Consider the following 11,321-nt stretch of genomic DNA (forward strand, 5'->3'; position numbering starts at 1 on the left):
CTGGACCCAGTGGAGGTGGTGAGTGACAGGAGAACGGCGGCTAAGCTGTCATCCCTGATGGACAACATCTCCCACCCCATGCAGCAGACTGTGACAGCACTGAGCAGCTCCTTCAGTGGGAGACTGCGGCACCCACGGTGTGGGACGGAGAGATTTCGCAGGTCTTTCCTCCCCACTGCTGTCAGACTCCATAATAAAGACTTTAACTGATCAAGCACACACATCCATACATATGCAATAATACTAAGTGCAATAATCCTTTCTGTCATCGTTGTATTTTTACTCAGTTGTATATAGTATTTGTATTTGTATTCTATTTTTATCTTATTGTATATTTATTTTATTTTATTCTACTGTATATAGTATTTTATTTTATTCTATTCTGTACAGTTGTGTACTGTATTTATTCTTATTGTATTCTAATTTTTGCCTCATAACTTTTGCACTGTCCACTTCCTGCTGTGACAAAACAAATTTCCCACGTGTGGGACTAATAAAGGTTATCTTATCTTATCTTATCTTAAAACAAAAAACAAACAAAAAAACCCTGAAGATTCTGGTTTGTCTCCCTATTTATGGCTGTGAATGCAAAATTTGGATTTTCTGTTCTTTGAGAAGCCAGAGAACTTGCTTTAATTTTACTACTTTCAAGAAGTGCCTGAACATTGAAGTGAAAGTTTAGTGAGTATCAATTCTCATTTCTAAAAGTGTCGTTTTGTCACAGTTCGCGAGGCGAGCCGTATGGATTTATTAAAGGACCCAAGATGCGGCACAACTGAGGTGAGGAAGCTTTATTTAAGGGACGTGGTAAAACAACAAAGGCGGGGGTGGCAAAAACAGAACTGAGTTAAACCTAAACTGGGAAAACTAAAACTTAAACAACAAAACCTGAACACGAGTGAGGGTAACTTGAAGGGAGAATTCACAGGATGACAAAGGGAGAAACGCCAACCAATCAAAATCCTGCTCATGTGGTCCTGTCATTGTTATTTGCTATTTTCACTGTAGAGCATGCGCAAAAGTATGTAACTATAGACTCTTTTCCATTAGTACCTACTTGGATTGACTCGCCATGGATCTCCACGACTTGTCCCACGATTTAATTCATATGTGACAGAAATACTACAAAAAATGTGGACATTGAGGCAAGAATATACCGGCTGCTCAGTCTGCGGCTTTTCGGGGGAAAACTGTGTTGTTTTCCTCATTTCCTCATTTCCCTCATGTGCAGGTTTCAAAAATGGCGGATTTGATTTTCCTGAATGAGACGCTCTCATAACTCGTTGAGTGACACCACTGACCAGTCAGTCGGTGGCATGCAGTCTGACAACACCACATTTAAGTGCCTGCTTAGATCGCCTGGAACCCGGGTGAGCAGCTACTAAAAAAGTACCTGGTACCAGGTACTATGACCTAATTGAAAACCATGGCGAACTGTGCTGAGTCAATCTGAGTAAGCACCAATGGAAAAAGGTCTTATTTCACAAGGAGCTGTAAAGAGAGATGACCACAGGCAGGAATGATTTCCTGTGTCGTTCAGTGGTGCATTTGGGTAATCTCAGTCTCTCACTGAACGTGCTCCTGTGATTGGCCAGCACGTCATGGAGTAGGTTGGAGGTATCGTCCAGCATTGACTTTATCTTGGACAATATCTGCCTCTCCGACGCCATCTTAAGGGAGTCCAGCTCCAACCCCACAATATTACTGAGCTCGTGGATCAGTTTGTTAAGTCTGTCGGCATCTGTGACCCTGAACCTGCTGCCCCAGAATGCACCGTTTAAGCACCAGCACCGTTTCAAAAGTACCGGTTTGGTACTGGTATCGGATAAAACCTAAACGATACCCATCCCTATTTGAACCTCCTCAATCAATCAAAGCTTTATTCGTCACATGCAGGTTGCCCTGCAGTGAAATGGGACCCCCCCCCCCGACCTTACACATATAGCACAAACATTACATGGGGATACAGGTCGGAGATTGGTAGAATCAGAGAAAAAACATTGAAATGTACACTACAATGGGGAAAGTACAAGAGGAAAAAAAGAGACCCCTACTCATGCTGTGCTTCCATGGTAGGACAGCATGAGAACAGGAAACAAAAAAACTCCTCTGCACAAAAAAGCACATAAATGTCCACAGCACAACATTGTGAAGACATGACAAGCCACAGGGGTGGGTGGGGGGTGAGGAGTAATCCGAAGCGAACACAGCAGCCGCCCTGCACAGCGCTACCATTCCAGCGCGGCACACAGACCCGCCGTGTTCCCTCGCAGGAAACAAGCATCGAAGGTGTTGGAAAGGGAGGGGGGATGAGTGAGTGCCTATCAGTGTAAGTGTATGTGTGTGCGCGTGTCCATAGTTCAGCTGAGACAGTGTCCTTCGGCCTATCAGGCTAAGTAAACAGTCCTCCAGCCAATCCAGGTGTCCTTGCATGGGATGGGAAGAATAGCCGTAACACAGTCGTTATCAGGGAGTGATTGTTCGGCTCCAGCCTTGGGCCTGCAGCTGGCGCCGTGATGGGGATCCGCAATGTTCATGTTGATTTTGTTAATTTCCATGCGAGCAGCCCAGGGGAATTTTCAGGCTGCTCTTTAACACTCCGACGCTGGTCTCTCAATCTCCCGTTGGAGAGTCGCGAGCCTCCCCATGATGGTATCAAACTTCTGTTCCATGGTGTTGTCATTCTTTTGATTCTGAGACCTCACAACTGCAGTGATCCGTTCCGCGATGTATTCCAACTGTCGCTCAAGGGTCTCATTTTGAGCAGGCCTCTCTCTGATGTATCCCCCCCATGCGCTCAGTGGTGTTGTTTTGAGCCTTCACAGCAGCTGTAAGCGTCTCCAAGGTGTTGACCATATTACGTTCGTTGTGAGAGGTTGCGCCTCGTTCCATTGCGATTCCAGCGGGCAGCCTTGGAGCAATCAGAATTATTATCTGCAGGCCAAGAAAAATGCCCAGCAGATTCATTTTTCCAAGTTGAAAAGTATGGCTTTACCATACTGGTCCACTTGATTGATGTTTATTATTATTTATTTAAAAAATATTTATTTATTCCTTCATTCATTCTTAACTTTTAAGTTATTATAACTGGAACAGACATGACTGGGGGATAGGAAAGGAAAAGACATAGACAATTGACATCTTTTCTCAGGGAAGGTTTTGGAAAAGTTTAGCGAGGCAATGCTAAATGAACCACATCTACGTATATTCCAGGTGCTGAACTACACTGCCTGCAGTTCAGGTCCTTCACCAAACATCTGACCAATCATGACACAAAAACAACCCAGAATTGTTAAGCAGCTAGAATCTTATATCAGAAAAGAATGGGACAACATTCCTCTCATAAAAGTCCAGAAATTAGTCTCCATAGTGTTCACTTATTTACTGACTGCTGTTACAAGAAGGGGTGCTACAGAGTGATAAACATGGTCCTATCCCAACTTTTTGTTAAATGTATTGCTGCCATCAAATTCAAAGGGACCTTTTTTTCTTCTTAGAACCGTACATTTTCTCAGTCTGAAACCTTTGATATAGAATAGAATAGAATAGAATAGAAAACTTTATTTGTCAATTTCTTCAAATGTACTTCCATACAAAGGAATTGAAATTACGTTTCACACTGTCCCATGCGTAGACATTGACAACAATAAAGTGCAGATGCACAACAAAAAACAGCCCTAACAATAAGGTAATATTAAATAGGTAACAGGATAGACAAAAAAATAAATAAAATAAAGTGTTCCAACAGTGTTTCCTGGTTCCCCTGATTCACTTCAGATATATTTGTGAATGCAATTAACTGCATTCTCTTTTATTGACATTACTGTGGTGGGGCTTGTTTATTTGTTTTATTTATTTGTTTGTTTATTTGTTTGTTTTGTCTTTGCTTTACATTTGCTTCATATGTTGTTTGTTTAATTTAAGGCTAAAAGAAAATTAAATCAATGAGAGGTCAAATCTGAGGTGGTAGGGACTAATAGGTGTATACGTCTGCCTACTCCTTTTCAAACAAAAGAATGATATTTTGTAATGATTGTGAACGCACATGTTTGAAATAAAAATGAACTGAACATTTCAGTTCCAACTTCTTTAGAATTGGGGTTGTAAAATCTAAAAAACAAATGTATCCTGGAGTTGTGTATTTCCTTGTTTTACCTAATGATATATTCTGGGGGAAAATAGACACAGAAGAAACAATTGCAGAATTTTGAGCTCCATCGTTATAAAGTCAGCAAATTTCATTTCACAAATATGTGGATCATGCTACAACCAAAAAAGCACACAGGTCACCTATTTACTATATGAGAAAAAAAAAAAAAAGTAAACGCAAAATAAAAAATAAAAAAAACTATATGCGAAAACAGGTGTGGCCACAAAAACAGAAGCAGAAACTGAAAATGTCACGAGTTTATAAATGATTCTCTTTTTAAGCTGCCACAGAAGGTGTCTCATCTGGGAAGCTATTGATTTCATCAAGCAGAAGGTACTTTATTTCAAATCTTTTCCATGCTGTTTTTTACTCATGGAGAAAAATCTATTGTAACATGTCACTAAAGTCATCTACTTATTTTTATTTTGTAGGTAGTGGTCTGACAGAAAAGAATATGTCAACTAATTCCAGCCAAGATCCATTAAACAGCACTTATGACTATTACTACGAGGATGAAATCTGTGATAAGAGTGGAGTGGTGACATTTGGATCCTTTGCCATTCCGATTTTCTTCTCTGTTGTGATCACACTGAGCCTGACAGGAAACATTCTTGTCCTCATAATCCTGGCTTTGTATGAAAATCTTAAATCTCTGACCAACATTTTCATCCTCAACTTGGCCATCTCTGACCTCGTCTTCACCGTCGGTCTTCCTTTCTGGGCCATTTACCACGTCCAGGGATGGGTGTTTTCTGAAATTCTCTGCAAAGTTGTGACTTTTATCTTCTTCACTGGGTTTTACAGCAGCATTCTCTTCCTGACCATCATGACCATCTACAGATACCTGGCTGTGGTCCATCCTCTGTCTGATCTCAGCACACCGAAACACTCCACCGGGGTGTTTCTGTCTGTCCTGATTTGGATAATCAGCACTGGAGCAGCCATGCCCTCCCTCCTCTTCAGCTCGATCACCAAGGTCCACCACAAAGATAAAGAGTCACAGGGCTGTGAATATAATCATCCCATGTGGGAAACTGTTGGTGTCATCCAACAGAATGGTTTCTTCCTAGTTGCTTTTGTAGTCATGGCTTTTTGCTACATTCAAATACTAGAAAGAATCACAAGAACAAGATCTCACACGAAGAACAGAGCAGTCAAGTTGGTATTCTGTATAGTTACTGTGTTCTTCATTGGTTGGGTGCCGTACAATGTTGTAATCTTTTTGAGGGCCTTGCCTGCTCATGTGGTCCCATCACTAATTGAATGTAAAGCAAGCACCCAGCTTGACTATGCATTTTACGTGTGCAGGCTCATTGCTTTCTCCCACTGTTGCCTCAACCCCGTTTTTTATGCATTTGTTGGTGTGAAGTTTAGGAGTCATTTAAAGTTAATGCTACATCGATTCATCCGACGACAAAGTCCAGTCGAGGAACAACAGGTTAGAATGCAAAACTTAGTCTCACATGGATCAATGTACTAGCTGCCCAGTTCATTTTCTTGCATTCACTGTAATATAACTGATTATATAATTATAAGTCCAGTGTGCATTTCACAAAATTCATTGAATCTACAGAAGAGAGGAACTTTGTTTTATACAGCACGGCACATAGCAAGCTGTACTTGTGTGTCCATCTGTGTTAACATTTCGTAACATTTCATTATAGCATACAGTACTTGGATAGTTACCTAAATGTGTTTTTTTTTTATGTAAAATAAATTTAGTCAAACAGATGTTGCATTTAATACTCCAATACTGAATGCATGCAATAACTCTTTGTATAGAACAAGCTAATGCAGTTGATTAGTTTAAAACCCTTGTGCTGTAATGTTGGCAAAAATCCTTGTATATAATAATAGTAAAGTGATCAGCAGGTAAATATCAGCAGGTATTTTACATGCAAATTTGTGCATAATTACAATAATCATTATGTCAGAAAATCATGTCATATAGAAACTACAGACAAAGTCAGTCGATTCGTGTTTTAAGGGGTTTTTATGCAATTAATACAAATACCAGTGACCATTTTAATTAACCACGCTGTTTTTCTTTCTTTACACGTCTCTATCAAACAGTAGAGTCGTGCGATATTATTTTGGGGCGATAATTTGAGGAAGCCAAGCAAGACCTACACGTATGTTGTTATCTAACTGATGCACTGTCACACAGTGTGCTCCCTCTCATAGTGAATAAAAAAAAGAAAGATTTCTAACACAGTCAGGGAATTTTTACATTTCTAACATTAAGGACCTCTGAGTTACATGTATTAAATCACAAACTCAGTTTTAATTATCTGATATACAAAAGTCCTGTTCATGTTTCATTATCATTCAAAACTAAATCAGCTGTTTAGTCCCAACACAACAGACTGAAAACAGCACAGATCTTGCAGAGGCTCCAAACAACCACAGTCTAAACAGCTATCATATGATTGCGTCTCTGCTGTGCTCTATTCCTGTGTAGTAACAACCACATAAAAACTGTTACTTCTGACACATGTAGCTAAATCCTGCAAGGCATCTTCAGTGTTTACTCTCCTTTTCAATGCTACAGTATGAAAAATGCACACATATATGCATGAGAAAAATTGTATCTGTATAATAAGATCTGAGTATAATCCCATATTCTAGGATTAGTTTTTCACTTGGCTTCTTCAAAACCTAACCCCCGACTACTACACTGCTATCAAATGGTTTCATTTCACTTCACTTCATATATTCATTTCACTATATTAACAATAGCAAATAGTTTTCTGTGTGGGATTTTTAGGGTTTTTTTTGTGTTTGTTTGTTTATTTTTTATTTAGCACCTCTAGTGTTTTAGTGGTTAACACCTTTGCTTAGCAGCCATAAAAATTCAGATTCACAAATCCCTCTGGGACTGTGTCAAGAAAGCTTCTGGTGTAAAACTCTGCCAAATCAAACAAATGGACCTACCAGCTGTGGTGAGCACCTGGGGCAAAGGAGCAAATAAAAGCTGTTGTACATAGTTGTTAGTTAGCGATTGTTGTTTTTTTGTTGTTGTTGTTGTTTTTTAATAATAATAATACTTTTGTCAAAGAGTTGATCAGCTGAACATTTGGACAGTTCTGTGTGTATTAAGTATTAACAGCCAAAGTATATTTTTTGTTAATTTTTTTAATGTGTATCTATTAAAGACAAACAAAATGCATGTTTGTGAGACTCTTCTTTCTACTTGACAGATAAAACTTTAGTTATGTCACATAAACTTCTATAGATTGTCATGAACTAGCTGTGTGCAGGCAGGAGAAGGACCCAAATGCAAAACTCATGGAAAACGTACGTGAACTCAAAAACACAGTTTTATTGCTGGGAAAAAGGCAAAATGCTACAAAAACTAAACTGGGAAAATACTAATGGTAAGAAAACAGGGAGTGTCACACAGCTAAGAGGGAGGACGCGCCACGGAACTGAGGGAGATGCGGATATAAATACACAGAAAGATAACGAGGGAGTGAGAACGCACGACGAAAACAGCTGACACTAGTAACCATAACAAGACCGGGGAAACCAGACTGAACAGAATGAACATGAAAACACGGGACCTTCACAATAAAACAGGAAACATGATGCGGGAGTGGAGAAGAGGCTGATGAGAGGGAGAGAGCGAGGGAAACATGGATGGAATAAAACAAGGAGGGGGAACAGGGCACAAGGACTTACACTTCTATATAAACACAGACACACAGAGGGCAGCAACACAGGGGGAAATCTAATAAACAAAATCTAAACAGAATAACCTAGACTCTAAAGAATTAACCTTTAGAACAACGAGTGGACTTAAACATAATATAAAATTACAAGAAACACAGCAAAACTCAAACACTGGGTCAAAATACCCAGGACCATGACATAGATATTTAAATAACAAGACATGGACTGAATGTCAGATTAAAGTATTTTTTAAAATAACCTATTAAATAGTACTCCATAATATGCAGTGTGATGTAATGTGTGATTCGTTAATTTGCAGGTTGTGGATCTTCAGGTGGGAAGATGCATCACATTAGAACATTCAGATTGCAAATCTGAACTTGCAAAGAAACTGGACTGTCCATTAATGACTGTTATAGAGCCGAATCAATATCAAGATCAAAACAAGTCACAGTCATGCTTTCAAAATAAAAAAATGAATATTTTTTTGCTATGGCCCTGTGCTCAAGTTTTACTGCAAAATAAAGAGCAACACTACGTTTACATGTATTGTAATAGAAAACACTGTTATATTGCTAAAAACAATGTTTGGGGTATTTTTACCACACAGTATTTTATATCATCTACGAAGGGTTCCTATTAACTTTAAACAGACGGATTTTTTTTACTTTATGTATTTAATATCTTATTTTATAATCTCTAATTATTTATACACTGAATGTTCAATTTTATTTATACAGTGTCAAATCACAAAAACAGTTGTCTTAATGCGCTTTATATATATATATATATATATATATATATATATATGTATATATATATATATTTATTTATAAGTGACTTATGTATGTATGTATGTATGTATATATATGTATATATTGTACTATTCTTAGTTAGCGTATTGTCTGTCTTGTCTTAATGTTGGTTTAAAATGGAGCACTGTAACAAAAAATAATTTCCCCCAGGGATCAATAAAATATTCTGATTCTGATTCTGATTCTGATATCGTAGGTAGAGCCTACAATAATACAATGGCCTTAAACACCATACAAAGTTTAAGGATCATTTTCCAATTCTGTTAATGTAATAGCCTTGTATTTTACTTGCGTAATTAACCTAAAAATTGTTGGTTTGCCCATCATGTAAACTAAGGATTATTAGCAATGTGGCTTATATGATGATCATTCATTGAACGCTTCATTTAAGTAAATCTAAAAAGGCAGTACAAATCCTGAAGTCTTGAATTTTCTCGTGTTTCTTACTAATGCCTCTCAAACTGTGTTATCTTTGACATTTTCAAAATGTTAATTAATTAATTAAAAGATACAAAACAGGGGTTGAGTAGTATGTCTCACCGTATCCATGGCAACATTATGCCTCTTTGTTTTTTGTACGTGACATCGAAATATACCGAAGCAAAAATAAAACCAAAGCCACAAATATTCAGTGTTCAGCTTTGGGTGTATTAAGTTAAAACAGACATTGGTTATGCATTCTTTTTTATCAAACACTTTGTGTTGCAGAATAGAAAAAAAGATAGATCACTGATTTTCATGTCTAGTTGGTGGAATTAATATCAACTGTCAGCTGGTTTTCCTACTTTTGCTGATGTGGCCTCCATCTTATTTTTTGGATTTGAGGTTGTTTGTTAGTTTTTCCAATGCTTAACTTGCATTATAAAGTCAAAACTGTGCAAAACTCTCCAGAAACCCCTCATTTCTTTATATTTTATTTCAAGGAGCCAGACTTTGTCTTTTTTGTCTGTTAAGCCACTTAACTCTGACCTATGAGTCATCCAAGCATAAAAACAGCACCTCTGGGGGTAAATCAGCGCTTTCTCTACACATAACAAACAACTCAACAAGGAAGCTGGACTGGAAATCAGTGGCGACAGCTCGTATGCAGCGAAGAATGATTGGCAACGGCTTCATTTTTTAGCATAACAATGAACCTGAGGCACTAGACTACGACAGATACTGTCAAATCTGTCTTACTCATAGAAATACCACATGATGTGGCCCATTTCATCAGTGCCATAACAAAGTCTTTGTCTGAATTGGAAACATCTAAATAAAAGTGCTCTATGTCTATATGTTCAAATAATTGCACTTTAACAGCCATTAAAGCAATTTAACATTAAGCAATACTAAAAAGTGTTTTAGCTCATTCACAAGCTATGACTCCTGACATTGCAGCTGCACCATCCTCCTCTTTAGAGCTACAGCACTTTACTCTCTTTTTTCCAAAGTGGCTGCCACCTCTCCTCTCTCTGGATCTGTCGCCTCTTCCTCTTCCCTCTCTGGTGTTGCTGCCCTCTGCTGTCCATTCATGCTGAAAGATTCTGGCATGAGTTTGATTTCCAGTTCTTTCATGCAAAACTCAGGTTTCCATCTGTCTTTAAACTCTTTGGTAATTTGAGAGATGTGTTGTTTAAAAGCTATCAAGTAAAAAGTCTTCCCATGTGAGTAAGATGTTAAAATAATTTAGAAAAGAAATTGAAAGCATATTCAGAGATTCATTGTGGATCAAAACATTCGTGGTTATCAATAGTTAAAGCATTTATGCTATTTTTCTCTTGCCATGTTCTTTCAAGGCCAAAGAAGTAGGAAGTATTTTTTTCTCTGTGTGTTCAATTCATTGAAGAAGTTATTTAATTCACCTGGAAGATTTTTTGGTTGTTTTCTTGTGTCTCTCAGTTCTTTTATCCTCTCTTCGACAGCAGGTCATTTGGATGAGAGACAAAACATTTCTCCAACTGAAAACACAACGTCCAGATGAACTGGATCAACTTATGGGATTTTGTTTTTTACCTGGATGATTGAGCGTGCATTGTTATTCTCTCTTTGTTTTTGACATCTTCTCTGTTGTATAGTAAGGTATAGTCTCTAAAAAAACAGAAGATTTTTTTGTCTTTTTTGATTTTTTTTTTTATTGCTATAGCTTTATAAATATTGGGATTGAAAGAAACATGAAGCATGTAGTGGACATCAGGTCTTGTTTGATCACAGAATGATGTAATGTAGGATTGTTTCCATTTGTGTCTGCATTTCTGGTAAAAAAAAAATAAAAATAACATAAAAATATTTTATTTAATTAAAATAGGTGAAGGAAAGCAACTGAACAAACATGTTTACTTAATTTTAAAACATAATTTTATCAAACAACTTCTCATAGCTTTTAAAAAACAAAAACAAACACCCTCCATCCAGCACACCTAATATAATGGTCACCTAAACCTGGGTTGTTAGGTCATGCCATCCACAGCACTAACAATGGTCATGGCTGGTATGACCAAGGTTGGGTGAGGATTTTAATCAGAACTGTGGAAGTGTCGTCATACTTAGTGCTGTCAGGAGGTGACGTGGAGGAGTGACACGTCATTCGTGCAAGAAGGTGAAAGGTCAGAGGAGCTGAAGCAGGGCCGTGGCAAAATAACGGCACCCAGTGTCCATTATGGTTAAAAATTAATGCGTAAGCTAGGACTCTGAAGTTGTGGGAT

At 38.0% G+C, this 11,321-nt stretch overlaps 1 protein-coding gene across 1 annotated transcript; it reads left to right on the forward strand.

The window, feature by feature from the left end:
• Positions 1 to 4,449: 4,449 nt before the first annotated feature.
• On the forward strand, positions 4,450 to 7,306 carry xcr1a.1 (chemokine (C motif) receptor 1a, duplicate 1). Its single transcript, XM_086282568.1, has 2 exons — positions 4,450 to 4,483; positions 4,582 to 7,306. The coding sequence occupies exon 2, from the start codon at positions 4,605 to 4,607 to the stop codon at positions 5,628 to 5,630; it is 1,026 nt and encodes a 341-aa protein (XP_086138694.1). The 5' UTR covers positions 4,450 to 4,483; positions 4,582 to 4,604; the 3' UTR covers positions 5,631 to 7,306.
• Positions 7,307 to 11,321: the final 4,015 nt, after the last annotated feature.

This window comes from Aulonocara sp. 'chitande type north' Nkhata Bay, linkage group LG23 (assembly GCF_057382095.1).
Source record: "Aulonocara sp. 'chitande type north' Nkhata Bay isolate Kocher_YH1m ecotype deep benthic linkage group LG23, A_spYH_male_GT1.1, whole genome shotgun sequence".
Classification (NCBI taxonomy): Eukaryota; Metazoa; Chordata; class Actinopteri; order Cichliformes; family Cichlidae; genus Aulonocara; species Aulonocara sp. 'chitande type north' Nkhata Bay.